Here is a 20,233-nt window from a genome sequence, read left to right on the forward strand (position 1 = left end):
CAGAAAAATCAGTCAGTCAATAAACATTTACTGATGACCTATGGTGTGTCAGGCACTCTTCTCAGTGTTGGAGGCATTGTGAAGAACAACTTAGATAAAGCACCTGTCTACGGGGAGCTTTCATTCTAGTGATGGAGGGAAGAAAATAAACACAATTAAGATCATTTTAGATAATGACAAATGCTGGGGAGAAGAAGAAATGGGGTATTATGATAGAAAGTGACCTAGGGGAAGACTTGTCTGAGGAGGGGATACTAGATTTGAGACAAAATCAATGAGAAGGAGGCAGCCGTGAAGTGACTTCAGGGAAGAGCAGTCTAAGCAGAAAGAATAGCAAGCACCAAGGCTCTGAACAATGTCCTAGTTTTGCATGGGTGAGGGATGGAAAGAAGATGCATGTGGTTGAATGAGAGTAAATGGATGGAAGAGCAGGAGGAGATGAGGTTGGAAAGGGGAACAAGGATTTTATTCTCAGAAAATGGATAAGCCATTGGAGGGTCTCAGACTTTGAGAAAGACCACTCTAGCTTCCATGTGGAGGATGCACTTTTTGTTCAGATGCAGAAATAGAGGAGATAATGGCGGCCAGGACCAAGAAAGGAAGAGACAACTAAGGAAAGAGTGTATATGAAGCCTGGGGACACTTCTGTGTGTCCTTACTGCTGCCACTCTATTAGGTCACATGAGTAGCATCAAAGTGAGTCCCCTGCTTCTGCTTATTATCTCTTGGAATTCTAGGAACGTAGGAGAGTTAAGCTTAACATTGGATTTTGGAGTCACACAGATGAGTTTCAAAGTTTGACCCTGACATAACTAAGTTGTGTAACCCTTCCTTCTGTCTGATTAATTTTTTTCATTCTGGTATTCTAAATCACTAGTTCATTCTTCAGCTATTTCCTCCTTCATATTATCCCATCTTTTTCTTTATTTCAACCATTATATTTTCACTTGTTTGTTTTTTAACATTTTCTAGTTTTTTGTTTTCATTTTGCTAACATCTTCCCTTCTTTTAATGTTTATTAGCCTTTTAAAAAATGTCTTACTGCATATATCTTAGTGTTTATCTTCTGTAGAAATCTATAATCCAGTAGGTTATTTGTTGGCTAGTTGGTTTTGGAAGAGACCGTGCTCCTCAAATGTCTTGCTATCTTGGCCTGTGAGTTAATTTTCCCCTGGGGGTTTTGGCCAGACCCAGTTCTCCACTGGAGTCCTGTCAGCTCCAATAAACTCAGGGGGCTGGCATGGATGAGCCCCAGGCCCAGTAAAACCTCCCCATCCTACAAAATAACTTGTCCTGTCAGGTTTTCACCTTTGCTCCTCAGAAAGAAGTAGCATTAGGAGACCAGTGACTTTCCCACCCCTGGAGCCTGTGGAGGTAGGAAGGTATAAAAGCAAATGCTCAAGGTCTGTTTTTACCCCAAGCTTTTTGTTACTGTTGTTTGAGGTTCTTACAGGTCTTCTGCCTTGCCTGATCTGACTCTTGAGGACACTTAAACAAGAATCTGAATTTCACACAACTAGAGCAGTTTACTATCTAGAAGAAGCAAGAGTAGAACTACAACAGTCCTTCTTCCCCATTTTACCCTCCCACAGCCTTGCTGAATTCTCTCTTGCCCCAGGCCAAAGTGGCCACCTGACTGTGGTTGGGTTGCCCAGGAAACAGGCTCTGAGACAGAGATTGGTGAGCAGAAGGCTCATTAAGGAGTGCTCTGGGGTCACTGCCAGGAATGGAAGGAAAAAAAATATTGTGATACAATTCCACAGGGAGCCCTGAAGCTGGGATAGCCCTTCCAACTTGTTCTGAGATAGAACAAGTGTGCCAGGCCTTTATAGCCATACAGTGACCCATCACTGATTTCAAGCTGCCCCAGGAAATGGGCATGGCCTTGAGCAAAGTGACTGTCTTCACCAAGGCGGTTCCCAGAGAAGCTATCAGCTGAGGGCTGTCAGCCAGCAGCTCACCCAACACTTAGGGTGTTTCACCTTCCTGAAAAGTGAGCTGGGGGGCACATCAGGGCACCCCCTGCACCACCCCACACCCTCACCAGTTTAAAATAGCCCCTGCTGCCCAAGGAGGGCAGTTTTCTAATTTTTCTTTCTAGTCACTCCAAGGTTTTAGGAGGGAGAGAGGATAGAAAACTAGCAGTCATGCTAGCTGAGCATTTTGGTCAAGACCATAGGACACCCAGGAAATTTTACTCCTGAGGAACTGTGTAACTCATTTCTTTCTTCAGAGTCTGGGTCACAGAACCAAGCAAAGTGAATTCAATGAAGAAAAAGACACAACAAAGTAGCTTGTCCTTCAAGAGGCTTATCAGTGAAGGGAAAGAGTAATATACTAATGCCAATAGGGCCTATCAGGATTTTACATGCTACTTTACCCTAATTCTTAAGAGCTCTAGCCTATTTCTTTTTTTCTCATTTATTGTGTTTACTTTTTCACTGAACTTCTGACTCTTTCATGAATCTCTGCCTTTGAACTATCATTTCCTCAAAGTTAGTAGGCAGCACTCTCCTCAATGTAGAATTCTCAAGTATTAAATGTATGTGGATCCAAGTTGGCTTGTTAGAATAGTGGGTAAAATATAAAATGATTCCTGCTTAGAAACATGAAAAATGCATAATGTAAGACCAAGGCAGAAGTCAGATCTTGTGAGATGAGAGACAAACCAGGAATCCAACCAGGCCGATTCCTTTAAGGTCCTCCCAAACCTCTCACAGGGGAGATGGTACAGAAGTTAAGTGAAGAGACAAGTTCTGGTTCTGGCTCCTCCAACTCATTCTTGTAACGTCCCTGGTGTTGTTTCCTGTTCCTGACTAGGGGTCATTCTTTTCTTCCTGTGATTCCAAACACCCAGAGAAGGCAGCTAGAAGACAGATTGAACACCCAGGAGCGTACCATCGCTTTCCTCCTTGAACAAGCCTTCCGCATCAAGGAGGAAATCTCTGCTTGTCTTCAAGGGGCCCATGGCTTTCAAAAAGAGGAGTTGCTTGCCAGGAAGCTACTGGAAAGCCACATCCAGACCATCACGAGCATTGTCAAAAAACTGAGCCAAAATATTGAGGTAATTCTTCATTTCCCATACATTGGCATCATTGCTTGACAATGATGATCAACCACCAATATCATTTTCAACTACAGAAATGACTCACTAGAGCTTAAGTTTAAATGACTACAACATGTAGCCCCAGAGGAAAACAGTTCAACTTTTCAACTGCTCATGTATGCTAAAAAGTAGAAGGAAATTCTATTCAAAAAGCATTTAATATCTATTTTGTGACAGCAGAGAGAATTGTTTAACAGTATGTCAGACATTGTGCTAAGGTGATTATTTTAATCTCAATTTCTGAGATTCTTTTTGTGTAATTGTTTCAAATAGAGCTTTTCATGATGCACTGGCAATGACGGTTCACAGGCCCATCACAGTCTGACCCAAGCCATCTCTCTCCCCATCTCCCACCCCCTCACTTCTTTCATTGTGACCACACTGGCTCCCAGCTCTTCCTAGAACACACCAAGCATGTTCTGGCTTCAGGGCCTTGGCACTTAATATTCACTCTGGCTGAATCATCTTCCCCTAGACATTCCTGTGAAATGTTCTCCATTGCCTTGAAGTCTGTGCTCAGTTATCACCCTATCAGAGAGGAGTTCCTCAGCATTCTGTAAAAAAGCACCCTTCCCTACCCAGCAGTCACAATCTTCGTTAAATCTTACATTATAGATATTCATAGCATGTATCCATGTGATAAGCAAACTCATAGTCTATATTTGTTAATTGCTTGTTTTCCCCTTCTAATATATGAATATATATATACATGTGTGTGTATATACCTATATATGTATGTGTGTGTGTGTGTGTGTATATATATATATATATATATATATATATATATATATACATATATATATTCTAATATATAATGGTGAAGATTCTTTTTTCTTCATTATTAAATAACACAACAGATGACAACAGCACATGGTAGGTAGTCATCACTCTACATATTTCCCGAATGAATGATGTTTAAGATGTTAAAGGGAAAATAGAATTTCTGATCACAAAAGAAAATATCTATCTTGGTTAAACCAAAATAAACAGATTTTCACTACAGGCCTTTCAGCATTTTTAAGGTGCCAATAGGCATGATGAATCTGGGGTCGAAACTTTCAAGCAAGAGTCCCAGAGAATATACTTTGGGACACTGACTAAAAATTTGCAGAATTATCATTAAAATTCCCACAACAAATGTCCTCTTTTACTGTCAGAGAATATAATATAGTGGATCTGACAAACAGACAAACAAAACTCATGCAATTAACTCAGCAAAGACTTCCTTAGGACTTTGTTTATAAAGCTAAGGATATTTATTAATTTATTTTCCATCTGTAGGGTCTGGCAAACCCTAGGATGCATTAGAGGGAGTATAGAAGTTAAAAAAAAAAAAATCTTAGTGAACTTTTAAAAGGTACTTCATTGGTATTTAGCACATACTGAATTGACCCCAGTGCCTAAAAGTCAGTACCACTTCTCAAAGTGGTCAAAGGTGTTTCCAGCATAACAGTGGTAAGAAAATGATGAGGTTAGCGGCTCAGCGCCTTTGACATGATGACCAAACCAAGTATAGCACTCGCACTAAACAAGATACCATTTAAAAGTCAAAACTTGCTGGTAATTGAAAAGAGAGTAGCATTCTCAGAAATGAGAAATGGTTGTTACATGTTGATTATATTTGTCAAAATCCATTCAGATATATACTTTGATTGGTACCTTTTAATACTATTAATTATACCTCAGTAAAATAATCTTAATTTTAAAAGGGAAATTATTTCCAGAAGTCTAGAAATCTGTTTTTTTTTAATTTTTTTTAACATTTATTCATTTTTGAGACAGAGAGAGAGAGAGAGAGAGAGAGAGAGAAAGAGAGAGCTGCCAGCACAAAGCCTGATGTGGGGCTCAAACTCACTGAGGGCAAGATCATGACCCGAGCTGAAGTTGGATGCTTAACTGACTGAGCCATCCAGGCACCCCATTAGAAATCTTGTTAAGGGCTTCTTTTCCTAAAATAATTGGTTGTCTTAGATTAGCTCTGAAAAAAAGACAAAATATTTTCCCAAAACTATAAAATCTCAAAATATATGCCATCCTGTTAAGGGGATGAGGAGGACTGGTCTATGAGTTTCTAAAATATTAGAAAATATTTTAAAGTCTGTAGACAACATAGTTAAACATCATAAAGAAGAAACTATTAGGCTACCTTTAGTAAATAACTAATACTATAACGTGCTCTTTATAGTGAAATAGGTGCTATTCAAGTATTTTTTAAAAGCCTAAACTCATTAACGAGGTCAGTCCATTGCAAACTGACCAGCAAGACAGGTTCAAGTGTGAGCTGAAGCTTGACTTGGACCTATGAAAGGAATTAAAAAAAAATGTTTTTAATCAACCATAATTACAGCAGTTGCTTGTTCCTTTTTATATTCAAACTATTTGTTTTTCAAGCTGGCAGCTAATTACAAATTTTAAAATTAATTTATTTTAAACTCAAGGAAAGAGAATTTTATGTATCACATTTATTTTGTTTATTTATTTTGTTTCTTTTTCCCACCAACTTGTAAGAGCAATACTTGTTCATTGTAATTATTTTGAAAGCTTAAGAAAAAAAATGTTTAAACCTGGGGGAAAAAAATTCTCAATTCCCCTACCAAATGGCAATTTCTACAAACACCCAGATTCATTACCTTCAAGTCCTTCCACATATTCCATTAGGAGGCTGGGACTACATTTGTAAGCATAATCTTTAATATAAAATTATATCATACACTCTCATGTCATTAAAGGTTATTTGTACAGTGCACACACCATGATTTGCTAAGTCATTCTGTTAATATTAAAATACCCTTGCTCATAAGTATAGGTCTGTATTTGGATTATTTCCATAGTATAAATTCTTAGAAGTAGAACTCCAGGGTGTGGACACTGTAAAGGCTCTTGATACATGTTGCCAAATTGGTTTCCGGAAAGTTTATACTTACACTTCCATTAGCATTACACGAGTGCTTTTTCATGGGCCTACACCAGCATTGAGATGTATTGTTTTAACTTCACTAATTTAATGGGATAGAGATGAGATCTTTCTCTCGTTTTCACTTTTTAAAAAAAATTTTTTTAACGTTTATTTATTTTTGAGACAGAGAGAGACAGAGCATGAACGGGGGAGGGTCAGAGAGAGGGAGACACAATCTGAAACAGGCTCCAGGCTCTGAGCTGTCAGCACAGAGCCCGATGCGGGGCCCGAACTCACGGACCGTGAGATCATGACCTGAGCCAAAGTCGGCCGCTTAACCGACTGAGCCACCCAGGCGCCCCTCGTTTTCACTTTTTAAAAGTGACTATAACGCTTTTCATTTTCTCTGTCCATCATCTATTAATGTCGTTTGCCAATTTATCTTTTGGAGTTTTAGTGCTTTTTAATTCTTATTGATTTGATGAGCTTTTTTATTAATTGAGGATAATAGCTGCTGGTAGCTTGGCAAATGGTTAGCGACTAGCAAGCAAATATTTTCTGGAGAATAAAAACTTGGTTGGAGTGTTCGCCTATTTCCATGGTGTTAATAGTCTCACTGTGATTGATTTCAAACATCAAAACACCAAACACAAAGATGGGAAAAGATACGCACAACTGGCTTTTGCCAACAAATGCATGCTGATTGCAGTACTAGGCTGAAATCTGTGGCAGTAACATTTGTTATAAATGTTTTTTTCAGTTCATTGTTTATATCTCAGTTATATTTACAAGGTTTCTGTCAAGTTTTATATAAGGTTGTTAAACTTTCCATTATTTTGCTCTCGTTAAGCATTCCAATATTTTGCTCTGTGATTCCTCTCATTATTTTTAAGAATAGAAATGTCTTCATTTAGAATTGAAATAATCACCTTTATTATCTGTTATTTTTATGGCTTAACTATTTATATTTTTAAACTACTTTTCTAAAATCTATACTGATGTGTGTCATGAGGTAAGGATCTAAACTGATTGTTTTCTGAATAAACAACCAGAGAACCCAACACCATTCGTGAAATTCCTCCCCCACTAATTTGTGAGCCTCAAGTATAGTACATTCCTTTTTTAAAAAATATTTTAATGCTTATTTATTTTTGAAAGAGAGAGACAGAGTGTGAGGGAGGGAGGGGCAGAGAGAGAGGGAGACACAGAATCCAAAGTAGGCTCCAGGCTATGAGCTGTCAGCGCAAAGACCTATGCAGGGCTCAAACTCATAAACAGCGAGATCATGACCTGAGCCAAAGTCGGACACTCAACCAACTGAGCCACACAGGCGCCCCAGCACATTTCTTTCTTATGTTTACCGAGGTCTTCATTACATTACATTGATTTATTTACATATGCATATCTATTTTGCTACACTTATTTATTTATTATCATCTCATATGTTTTAGTGTTTAGTAGGGCAAATTCCTTTTCATCACTATACTTTACCAAAACAAAGCAAAGTAACATCTTTTGCTATGGTCTGAATATTGGGTCTCTCCCCGCTCCTCCAAAATTCATATGTTGAAATCTAATGTCCCATGTGATGGTGTTAGGAGGTGGGGTCTCGTGATTAGGACCAGTGCCCTCCCACAAGATACCCCTGACTCCTACCACCACCTGAGGACGCAGTAGGAAGTAGACAGTCTGCAGCCCAGCAGAGGGCTCTCACCAGAACTGGACCAAGCAGGCACCCTGACCTTGGACTTCCAGCCAAGAACTGTGAGAAACATATGTCTGTTGTTTATTAGCTACCCAGTCTCTGGTATTTTGTTAGAGCTGTGAGAAACATATGTCTGTTGTTTATTAGCTACCCAGTCTCTGGTATTTTGTTAGAGCAACGTGAATGGACTGAGACACTTAGAGTCAGGCAAAAACAAATGAAAACATAAAAACTCCAGCTAGCATACTTGACACTTCTAAGTTTTCAATTAAAGGTTTTTTTGTTTGTTTTTGCTCTTGGGTTGTTTCAATCTGCCAGTTTACAAATGAGAAAGATCCTGTATATGGTATTTAAAATTTCTACGACTCATTTGCTACAAAAATCCTTCTTTCCTCAAAAAATTGATAAACATAAATTTAGACATAGTTCAGGCCTTGATCAAACATAGTAACTAAACTTTAATGCTTCCCCAAATCCTGAACTTGTCATATACTCTCACTTATTTTACAAATAAATATGTTTTTTTTTTTTAATATATGTCTTCACTTTACTTTGGATTTTGCTTGAGTGTCAACTAAGATAGAAATTTTTGCTGTGGACAAGCAGATTTTTTTTTTTTTTTAGTTTTAAATTAATGCTTACATGTTAAGTGTGAAAAATTTTTAAGCCGCTGTTCTTGAGACCACCGACCTGGTAGTATAAGATAGTCAGCTCTATTTCAGAATACCAAGACCTACCTAAGACATGACTAAGAATACCCAAGGACAAAATCTGAATATACTTCAAGCCATAAATCTCTCGTGTTCTCTAAAAATCTAGAATAAACCTTCTTCACTCCTTTCGAGTGGAACAGTTTGATTCACATTTACTCATGTTAGTTGTATTAGCTTCACTGTGGTTCTGATTCAATCTGCAAAGGGCCTTGCCTGATGCCGTAGTAAAGATCCCTTTCTAAACTCTGCCACCAATTCTGAAATAGGTTTTCGTGAAAAGCTTTTGTATCAATGATGGCCAAATGGCAACTCGTGGCCATAACAGCACAATAAGTATATTTTACTTGGCCCGTAGTGTGTTTATGTAAGATTTTGACTAAGATGTCAATATTTAAAAATTGAAAGATTTAACATAAAATCTAGATTTCTGGCTTGTGTTGAAACACTGTTGAGCCATCATTCCTACCTGGCAATAATCAGCTGGAATCAGGCCATCACTACCTTCTCAGATAAAGTAGGGACTGCCTCTCTCTGACATAGGACTCTCTCACTCATTTACACTGTCAGCCTAATTAGGAAAGCCTTTTGATTTTGCAACCTCTGCTTTAAATTATACTTTCTTATCATGTGGGGTAGGAAATTAATGGGAATTTTACTTAAAATTACAGATTTTAGAACACCAAATAAGAGCACGAGACCAGGCGGCCACAGGAACTAATTTTGCAGTACAGGAGCTAAACACCAGACACCTTCAAGGAGTTGGAGATCTTCGAGGAAGAGTAGCCAGGTGAGAAGAAGCATATCAATGAATGGCAGTCAGTTCTTGCCCATTGAATTCTCATTCCCAACTAAGTTCCATATAGTAAAAAAGTAGATACTGTCTTTACGCTAAACTGATGAGGTGGAGGTTGAGAAAGTCTATGATACACCTTGAAAGCTTCATGCTACCTTGAGAATCAAGGGTTCTCTAAAAAGCCCCTTTTACAGAATGTCCAGTTTGGTTCCGTCTGCTAGTGATGAGAATCATATTATATTTGCAGCCCTCAACTGTCTAAATGCCAATATCTATACAAAGACACACCCTCAAGAACACCTACAAATATTTAAAATACTTGAATTTAATTTAATTTAATAATTTAATTTAATAATTAATTAAAATATTTAAAATATGTAAGAATTACATATAAAAGTCTAACAAAAGGAATTTACTTCCAAATCGATAAAATTTTGAAAAATATGGTTCATATGATATTTCTAAATCAAAAGAATTAATGCTATACAGTTTAACAAAAACCTGTGGGTATTGACAATGGCAGGACCACTCTAGTAGACATATCAAAGATCACCTGTGAATGGCTGACTGTAGTCACCTTTGCAACTCAGCATCTTCTGCCAGCACATCTTTACTCTCTCCTGGAATACTCAATCTCCATCTTGTTAATCTGCTCTGTAGTGTTAATGACCAAATAACAATTAGGTGATTAACACCTAAGACTCCTTTTAGAGCATCTATCCATTCAATTCAACAACAACAAAAAGGTATTAAGCTTCATGCCACATAAGCACATGGCAGGCAGTGTACTGGGATTTGGGGATTCAGCAACATGGTCCACTTCCAATTCCTCATGACCCCAGATTTGTGGTCTACCTGGGAAAACAAGCTCCAAATGTAAGTGATTAGATAAACAATGTAATGAAAGCTTGAGGTGCTATGGGAATATCCAAATCAGACTGAGGCATAGGGAAGTCTTCCTGGAGGAGGTGACACTGAAATTAGTTTTGAAGGATCCATAGCAGATATCTAGACAAGGAAGGACAACAGGAAATGCACTTTACATAGGAGGGATAATAAGTGCAAATGAACTGAGGGATGAATTACTGAGACATGTTCAAAGGGCTACCTGTAAGAAGAGTGTTTTAGTTTTGGTATTTGGGGGTTTGCTTTTAGGGAGAGATGGGAGATTGGGAGATGAAGCTTACAAGTGGTCCAAATTGGATGCTGAGAGATCTTGTGGGTCGAGGTAAGAAGTTTGAACTTTATATAAAAAGTTATAAGTAAGCATGGGAAGATTGATTATAAGTAAGAGGGATGACATATTTAGGAACATTCTAGTATTAGCTAAGTTGGTGGGGTACAGAAAGGAAAAATGAAAATGAAAGGAAGCCTACTGCAGCAGTCAAGGTGGGAAATGTCAAGGGCCTAAACTAACACACTAGCCATGAAAGTCCAGACCAGGTAGCAAACATTAGGAAAATAGAATCTTCAGGAATAGTACCTATGTGTACACACACACACACACACACACACACACACAGATAGATATGTAACTATGCTATGTATAAATACATGTTTAGTCATCTAAAATACACAAAATTATATATTTCCTTATATAATATCTGATACACACAAAAGAAAGTTTATAGTATTTGGGTAAGTTTGAAGCAAGGTAATAAAACAAACACGAACAGACCCACCATCCTATTTAGATGTGCCATGATTTCTCAAAGACAAATACCAAACATCTGTCTTGAATAAAACTTGGAATTTGGTTCCACTTGGTGGTGTGCTGATGACACGTGAACTATTTATTTTTTCTGCAAACCATTACAAACCCAGTATTCTATTTTTCTAAATCCTGCCTTACATATAAGACACAATAACAGATTTCAATGAAACCAAGATATGAAAGGAATAATATCTAGAACAAGATGGATCAGCTTCAATTTCTTTTTTTCTTTTTTGTTTCCTTTTTTAAAAATAAAAATTGTTTCGGTTTAAAGTCTACACCATGATTTGATATATACAAGCATAGTAAAATGATTACTACAGTCAAGCTAATTAACATATCTTCTCACATGGTTACCATTTTATGTGTGTGATAAGAGCAACTGAAATCTACTTTCTTAGCATATTTCCATTCTTCAGTACATTATTAACTATCGTCATCACACTGTATATTAGGTCTCTAGGCATATTCTTCCCATTTAACTGTGACTTTGTACTCTTTGACCAACATTTCCCCATCTCCCCTACCTCTGCACCCTGGTTATCCACCATTCTACTCTCTGCTTCTGCGTATTTGACTTTTTCAGGTTCCATATGAGATCATGCAGGGTTTTTTTTCTGTGTCTATCTTAATTAACTTAGCATAATGTCCTCCAATTTTATCTGTGTATTCACAAATGGCAATATCTCTTTTTTTGAGTCTGGATAATACTCGGAATGTGTGTGTGTGTGTGTGTGTGTGTCACAATTTATTTTTCCATTCATCTGTCAACAGATGCTTAGGTTGTTTCCATATCTTGGCTATTGTGAATATTGCTACAGTGAACATGGGAGTGTGGGAGTGCAGATATTCCTTCCAAGTACTGATTTCATTTCCTTTGGATATACATCCAGAACAGGGGTTGCTGAATGATGTAATAGTTCTATTTTTAGTTTTTTGAAGAACCTTCATACTGTTTTCTATAATTGCCGCACCAATTTACATTCTTACCAATAATATATAAGGGTTTTCTTTTCTCTACCTACTAGTCGACATTTGTTATATTTTTATTATTTTGATAATAGCCACTCTAACAGGTGAAGGGTAATATCTCATTGTGCTTTTGATTTGCAGTTTCCTGATGATCAGTGACACTGAGCACCTCTTCATGTACTTGCTGGTCACTTGTATGTCATCTGTGGATAAATATCTATTCAGATGCTTTGCCTGTTTTTTAAAAATATTTATTTATTTTTGAGAGAGGGAGAGAGAAAGAGAAAGAGAAAGAGAAAGAGAAAGAGAAAGAGAAAGAGAAAGAGAAAGAGAAAGAGAAAGAGAAAGAGAAAGAGAAAGAGAAAGAGATTGAGATGGGAGAAGGGCAGAGAGAGACGGGGACAGATTATCCGAAGCAGGCTCTGCACCAACAGCAGACAGCCGATGTGGGGCTCCAAGTCACGAACTGTGAGATCATCACCTGAGCCAAAGTCAGGGGCTGCTTAACCGACTAAGCCACCCAGGCACCCCCACATTTGTCCATTTTTTAATCTGTGGTCATTTACAGCTACTTCTTTTTTCTGTGGTCCTAGGGGACTTGCAAATGAGTCCTATCAGCTCTCAGAGCTAGGTGATTTGGAAGCCAGTCTCTCAGGTGGCAGCTGTAAAAGTTGAAGTGCTCAATGTATGGTCCAAACCTTTCACTCCTCAGGAAGAAGCTAAGATTTGGGGGTCCCCTCCCAACTGTAAGGAAGGCACTGTGCCAAGAATGGGGTTTACAGCATGAATGTGTCTCAGTTTTCCTGCCCATTTCAGTGTGGGTATATTCTTAGATGCCTGATAAGCATGAGTCTTTAAATTAGTTTCTGGGTTTTTCTCAGAGGAAACTGATCTGTGTGTAGCTGTTTATTTGGTACATCCAGAGAAGGGGAAACCAAGAGCCTCCTATCCCTCCATTTTATTCTTCAATTGCTTACCTTCCCCTTGAATCTTAGGTAGTGATTTTAGGACGAGGTCTTATTTTTCCTTGAAATATCTCCTTATTATGAAAATTTCTTTATTGTATTTGTTAATCCGAGACAGAATCTGGCTAAAAGCCATGAGACTTAAATTCACCTTTCCTCTCCCGTTCTGTGTATTTTTGCCAGGCAAGGGACTAATAGACAAGCTGAGACAGATTAATTACTGTCTTTCCACATATTGACCTTAATTCTAATGAGTATTTTGGCATAACTGAGATTAAGTTGATTATTTTAACATAATTCCTAGGAAACATTTTACTGCTGCATAAATCAAACTCAATATTTAATAATGGCAACCTGTTTTGAATTTTACACCGTATTTCCTACTCCAAAACAGGGGCAGTATAAAAGCAAGTAACTCCAATGAGACAAAGTTCTCAAAGGTGTCTGGTCTGCTTTTGATACCCTCTCCTCTATTCAGTAGATGATAATCTCAGGTGCAAATGAGGAAAAGCAAGTATGTAAATAACATCCATAGGGATGGCCATGATTTACAGTCTGCAGTAGCAGTCAGAGGACGCAGGACTTCCAGCTACATTTGGCTATTTGGGACCCAAAGGCAGATTTTTCTTATTAAAAAAATTAAAAATTGTGTTGATATGAAATTAAAAGCAAAAATCATATTCTTTGGAAGAATGATATGGATATTGTCAACTTTTGAAAAGTTAAGAGTAGAAACTTCTGGCTAAAGATAATTGAATAAAGATATTTTTACGCCACTCCTCTCACTTGCGACGTCTTAAAGCCAGTTAAAAATAGAAGGGAAGCAAAAATTCCATCTTTTTTAAAAAAGTGTTTATTTATTTTTGACAAAGAGAGATAGAGCATGAGCGGGGGAGGGGCAGAGGGAGAGGGAGATACAGAATGCGAAGCAGGCTCCAGGCTCTGTCAACACAGAGTCCCAAGCGGGGCTGAACTCAGACTGCGAGATCATGACCTGAGCGGAAGCCGGATGCTCAACTGACTCAGTCACCCAGGCGCCCCTAAAAATTCCATCTTTAATAGAACTTGGAAGTTGCCACAACTGCTAACCACAACCACAAACAGAGTACACTTACAAATACTGTCATGTCTGTCTTCCTCGGACCTTAGATATTAATGACTTGCGCCAAAACAAGAGTCGTAATCCTAAATAATTTGAATGGAGTAATATTACTCCATTACTCGGGACTCAGGCGGGTCACAGGACACACAGGAAATGTCCCTTCAGGGAATCAGGTCAGTAACACAGAGCAGCTGAGGAGTGTAGCTGAGGATGCATTTGTGTTATTTATCATTTGGAAGCTCTGTGCTTGCAAATTCATACCCGAGAGAAATGCTGACGTGCTACAGGCAGAGGAAGTAGAGCGGGCCTATAGCGTCACTACAGAAAATCTAGGATTCAGTGATTGGCTGTAAAATACACCAATCCCGTTTTTGAGGAGGAAAGGGGGAGATGTGCCCTCCTACAGCCTGTAGGGCTTAAGAAAAGAATAGATTTGATACTGCAAGCCTGAGCGGAGGATGTGGTCTACTCCTCCCCCCCACACACACTTGGTGATCTTCTGTAGGTAGTCAGAATCAGCCAAAATGTAAGCATGATAGGTAGAATCTAGCCTGTGCATAAAAATCGGCACCACCAATATCGATAGTCAGACAGAGAAAACTATGAGGCTGATGTGCAAACCTCAATGAGAGGAATTACCCAGAAACACACACGAGGGGTTCAAATCAGAGGTTCTCTTGGTTTCAAAGAAGTTAAGAACAAAGGAAAAAGATTAAAGCAGATTGCTGATTGAACAGCAATCAGCTGTAATTTTGCTCCTTCCCAAAGTCCCACTAAATCTACTGCAAAAAAAAAAAAAAAAAAAAAAAGTTTCTCTTTAAAACAGACCCACCAAAACAGAGGATATCAGCATAGAAATGTTGGGACGAAGAAAACAGACATGTGGAAACTGACTTAGCAGATGTAATAAAACCAGTTTTAAACCTGTGGGATAAACTGAAAATGATCTGGTTTTACACCACACAATTCTCAAAAGGCTTAGGTGTTGGCAGCACTAGGAAACTCTGAAACTAGGTAAAGGCAGGCTCTTGTCTCTAGGGAGAACTGGGAAAAGCAGGAAGAGGGAGAGCAAAGAACCACTGTAGTTTGTTGTCACAGACTCTGGGTCTGGAGTTCTCTTGTCCAGCAAGAGAGCAGACACAGGTTTAATATGCAAGTCACAGGATTAATATTCCAAGTCCGAGAGGAGACAAGAGCTCCCAGTAAGTGTCCTTGCTCCGTTTTTATTAGGATCAGAAGGTTTATCAGCATGATGGACATGCACAAAGAGACAATGAAATTGTGAACATTAACTCACGGGCGTGATGGAAAGGGGGTTTTGAAGATATGTGGTGTTAGGGGTTTGGGTCAATACAAAACAAAATCCAGGTGCTGAGCAGATGGTTGTTTACAGCAGACATGAGGCGCCTTGTCTGTTTACCTAAACTTGCCTAGGGGGACAAGAAAGAACATGCTACCTCAGGGTCAACAAGGCACCTTTCTTTTGCTAATTAGCTCCACTCCCGGCAACTTTGCCCGGGGTGGTCTCTAGCCCCTTTTACCTGTTTACCTATTTTGATCCTTCCTTCCTGTGAAAGCAGTTTTCTGCTATTGTACTAAATTGGGGGGCACTGCTGCCCTGAATACCTAATCTCTACCTATTCTTGGATACTTTCATCCTGTGGCTTTCTATTTCTTCATGCCTTGTTAACCCTTCAGCGCAAGCTCAGGGAATTCTTAAGCTTAATTCCCACAGTTTATTATTAGCCTTTTAGTTTTTATTGACTTCTAAACTATAGGCATGTTTTACTTTGATACAATAAAAATACTGAATAAATATGAAATAAAAGGCCTTCCCCAAAACAGAGATCATCACCTAACAGAACGAGATGGATATACTGGAATTGCTCAGGGATAAGGTAGGGAAAAAAAATTAAAATATCACAGAGATCCAATCTGTTTTGGAAGGCGCCCCCCCCCATGGAATAAATACAACTAAAAATAATTATTTTTTAAATGCTAACATGAGAAAACCACAAAAAATGAAAAGAAAATGTTTTTTTAACATAAAAATTGTTGTAGAAAAATGATGTATATAGCAGACAAGTAAAACTCATTCAACATAGACTCTGTAGGACCGCCTGAAGAAGAAAGAGAACAAATTCTTCAGGAAAAAAGAATGGGTATAAGAAAAGAGAACTTCCTTGAAACGGAGATTTGAATCCATAAATCAAAACTAGAATTCAAGAAAAATTGCTATAAGAACAACTGAATCAAAATATACCAGTTGAGGGGCCCCTGGGTAGATCAGTTGGCTAATCATCCTATCCAACTCTTGATTTTGGCTCAGGTAATGATCTCACTGTTCATGAGATCAAGCTGGTGTGCTGTCAGTGTGGAACTTGCTTGGGATTCCCTCTCCCTCTCTCTCTGCCCTTCCTCCACTCATGCTCAAGGGTGTGCTCTCTCTCTCTCCCTCTCAAAACAAACAGACAAACAAAAAATCCTGGTTGAAGTTACTGAACATCAGGAATAAAGAATCATTAGACAACCAGGTGGACAAAACAAACCAGCATGTGGTGTTAGGCTGGCAGTCTGTGTTTTTGCATGGGGAGATAGGAATTAATAAATAATAGCTACTGATCTTGTAGGGGTGCTTCCTCAGTGCTAGGTGCTGGCTAAATCATTTGATTCATTACCTCCTTTCATCTTAAAATAACCCTATCAAGTGACATTTTTTTCAGGATAGCCACTTACGGTTTTGAAGGTTGAGCATAAAGCATTCCAGGAGATACTATCTATGGCTCCTGTGTTCATGCTGCCCATGTTGCTGGCAAGTCTGGTGTTGTGTGGTAGACAAATCGTGCAGCTATGTTCAGTGGCCTTGGGGTCATTACTCCCTTTTCTCAGTTAAGGAGAACTGAAGCTCATAGACCGTTAAGAAATTTTTCCCAGATCACAAAGCTAGGAAACGGCAGAAGCCAGATTCAAAGCCTGGTCAATGTGACATCAGAGACAAATTCTTAACCGTTAGCCTACAATGTACAGGCCAGCTGTCTCTGAAGGTCGAACAAGGAGGGAGTTGGGTGACAAGTGGCTGGGAGCAGTGATAGCAGCAACTGTTTCTATGTAATCTTTGGGGATCTTGATGTGGATTCACATAGTAGCCTAACTAACTGACAACAGAGCTTGTTTTGACAACAGGTTTTATGTACAAATGTGTGAAATGGCTTTTGCCTGTGACTTTGCTGCATTACAAGCCAGCTCCCATTTTTGATCAGATTAATTCCTAATTTTTCCTCCCAGCAGTATCCCCTCCCCTACCACAGTCCCCTGGTTTCTCTTCTAAGGATTTCTCAGGCAAAATTACCACCATACTCATTTTGGGCTCAACTTTGGTACCAAAAATCTTAAGAAAAAAAATTCATTTCTAGATCCTAAAAAAATATTGACAGCCATAAAATAAACTATATTTATAGCACTTTGCATAATAGCATGAAAATGTAGTTCCTAACAAATATTATTTGAGGACAAAGAATTGTTTTATAAAATTACAAACTTAACAGTGATCTCTGATAACTTTACACAAAAAACACAGTCCTTCAGCATTCTCCATGTCTTCCATGCATTTATGAGTGCATATATTTCATGCATATATGAGTGTATTGAAACTGATAACACAGTACGTAACCTGCCGTCTCCCAAGAGAAGCCTTGAGTAGTGATATGGGGTGGGCTTCCCTGACATGCTGGAAAGATGATTAATCTTCAACTCCAACCCCATTTCACTAGAATTACTTCTTAAAATACCATGTGCAACTTTATGAGCCAAAACTTCATTCACATGTTACTGTGAATTGTTTTTGTCCTAATATGACACTTGACTGAGCCCACTCCAGGAGCAGGAGTTGTGACTGGGGCTAAGAGGAGGGAAATTGGTTTTTGAAGATGGGTTGGAAGATGATGGTGAGCTAAGACTCTGTAGCCAGAGGAGAATTGACAATCTTGGATCCAACAAAGAGACTACAGGAAAGTGGATTCAGAATGCAATATAGAACAGGATAAAGTTTCAATTTTACCTAAACACAGGCAGTAGGGAGTACTCCCCCAATATCAAAACCTGTTGGAACTCCTATGACCGTATTAATATATCAGACTGAAAATCAAAAATCCCCCCCATTTTCTCCCAATGTCTTCATCTACCCCAACCCAGTTCTTTGATTTTGACTGATGTATCATTATCCAACCTGGTTTCTCTCTCATCAGAAAAAAGAGAGAAAAGTGAAGATTTCTGTTTATGTTCCTACGTCTACTAACTCATTATTCAAAGAACTTTAGAACTTTGCCATGAATGAATGCACACATCCTACTGTAGTATTAAAAATGTTTGAGCCTATTGATCTCACAACCAATTTTCGTCTTGCCACTAGATGTGACTCCAGCATTGTGAAGCTTTCTGGAGACATTCAGTTCATCAGGCATGAGCACCAGAAAATTGAGAAAACAATTCAAAATTTCATGTCTGCCCTAGAAACTGTTTCTAAGAACTTGGATATGAAGGTAACCAAAAATATTTGGAACTCTTACATTATGTGTTATTGCCAGAAGATCATTATAGCTTATCAAAATGCCTAGTCGGGTGGAAATTTTTCAAAAGAACTCTTTACTTCCAAAGCATTTAAATATGACAGGCATGCATATGTACCATGAGCACTGTCAGTTGAATTAACAAAACTTTAATGAGTACCTCCTATGTTCCAATGTAGCCACCCATTATAAGCCTGTGCTACTTGATTCCACTGTTGCTATTCTTTTACTCTCTGGGATTTGCTCAAAGACTGTAGAACCAAAGATTATAAGCAAAACATTTTTTCATGGACTATTATTATTAAATATCCAACCTAAATATGAGTTGATTATGTTACATCCCTACAATAGGTTACGTCTCTCACAAAATAATGTACAAATCCATTGCCCTGGTTTTAAAGGCCATCTCTACACTGGCCCCCTGCTTATCTTTTCAGCTCACCCCATTTTTCCTGGCTCACCCCTCATACCCAGTGGTACTGAACAACCTGGAGGTAGGTCTGTACTCACTCTAAGACATTACACAGCCTCCATATTGTTTGTGCTTTTTTTCTGCCTGAAATGCCTTTCCTTTTTCACCCTCCCAATGGCTTAACTAAAGGAGCCAATGCAAAGTATTCTGTGCCTTATTTTGTCATGTACCTTATGTGACAATAAGCACTTCTCTGAAGTCATTTAGGCAGAACAAAGTGGAAATCCTTTGAGAATAGGGGGACATGTAAGTTTGGTGTATGATTATTTGTTCATAGGACCAAAAAATCAAGAGCAGAAGGTTCAAAGGGGCACATAGATTACTCCAATCCCATTGGGCTCACCTTGCCCACACCTATGCACCCATCTAATTAAGTCCTAATAGTTTTTTGGTTGAGTCTCTTTGTTTTCCAAAATACCTAGTCATATCAAAAACAAATCATAACCATATTACCTCTGGTTTTCTGATGTAACACCTCAGTACTTTTTTTTTTTAAGTACTTTAAAGCCATGACCAGATCTCCAGATGATTGTTAAATAAAAGTGGTCATAGAAGGCAATTTATCTAGTTTCTTATTATACTGGAGATGTCTTTGTTGTTTTCTGTTGGATATTGGTGTGATATATTTTTAACCATGTTAAAGTAACCTTCAATTCCTACTTACTTCCAGTAGTTTTTATTAGTGCTCAGTTTTTATTAGGACTGAACATTTCACCTTAAAAAATGCCTTGTAGACATCAACAAATGCCTACATCATCATATTAGGGTTTTTTTAATTTGGGTTTGTTCACTCGTTTATTTCTTTGGACTTCTAATGTGCTATGTCAATACATTTCCCAATACTGAAACATTCCTGCATTTCTGCCATACAGTCATTGTATAACCATTCAGCATTTGACTTTGCATCTAGGTTCAAAATTTGATTTGGGGTGCCTGGGTGGCTCAGTCAATTAAGCCTCCAACTCTTGATTTCAGCTCAGGTCATATCTCATGGTTCATGAGTTCGAGCTCTGAATTGGGGTTCGCACTGAGAGTGGGGAGCCTGCTTGGGATTCTCTGTCTCCCTGTCTCCCTCCCCTTCCCCCGCTCTCTCTCTCTAAATAAATAAACTTAAAAAACTTTTTCAAAAAAGTGACACTGACTGAAGTTTATTCTTAGTTTTTTTTAAGGTAATACAGATGATATGTATGGTTCACAAATCAAAATTACATAAGAAAATATACACTGAGA

At 38.4% G+C, this 20,233-nt stretch overlaps 1 protein-coding gene across 2 annotated transcripts in view; it reads left to right on the forward strand.

The window, feature by feature from the left end:
* FAM81B (family with sequence similarity 81 member B) overlaps positions 1-20,233 on the forward strand; it is a 55,044-nt gene that overhangs the window by 14,791 nt on the left and 20,020 nt on the right. For both annotated transcript variants that reach the window (XM_043593834.1, XM_043593840.1), the window contains 3 exons: positions 2,821-3,064; positions 9,089-9,207; positions 18,375-18,504. In XM_043593834.1, the coding sequence (XP_043449769.1) occupies positions 2,821-3,064; positions 9,089-9,207; positions 18,375-18,504 (493 nt within the window). The remainder of the gene's footprint in view (positions 1-2,820; positions 3,065-9,088; positions 9,208-18,374; positions 18,505-20,233) is intronic.

This window comes from Prionailurus bengalensis, chromosome A1 (assembly GCF_016509475.1).
Source record: "Prionailurus bengalensis isolate Pbe53 chromosome A1, Fcat_Pben_1.1_paternal_pri, whole genome shotgun sequence".
NCBI classification, from domain to species: Eukaryota; Metazoa; Chordata; class Mammalia; order Carnivora; family Felidae; genus Prionailurus; species Prionailurus bengalensis.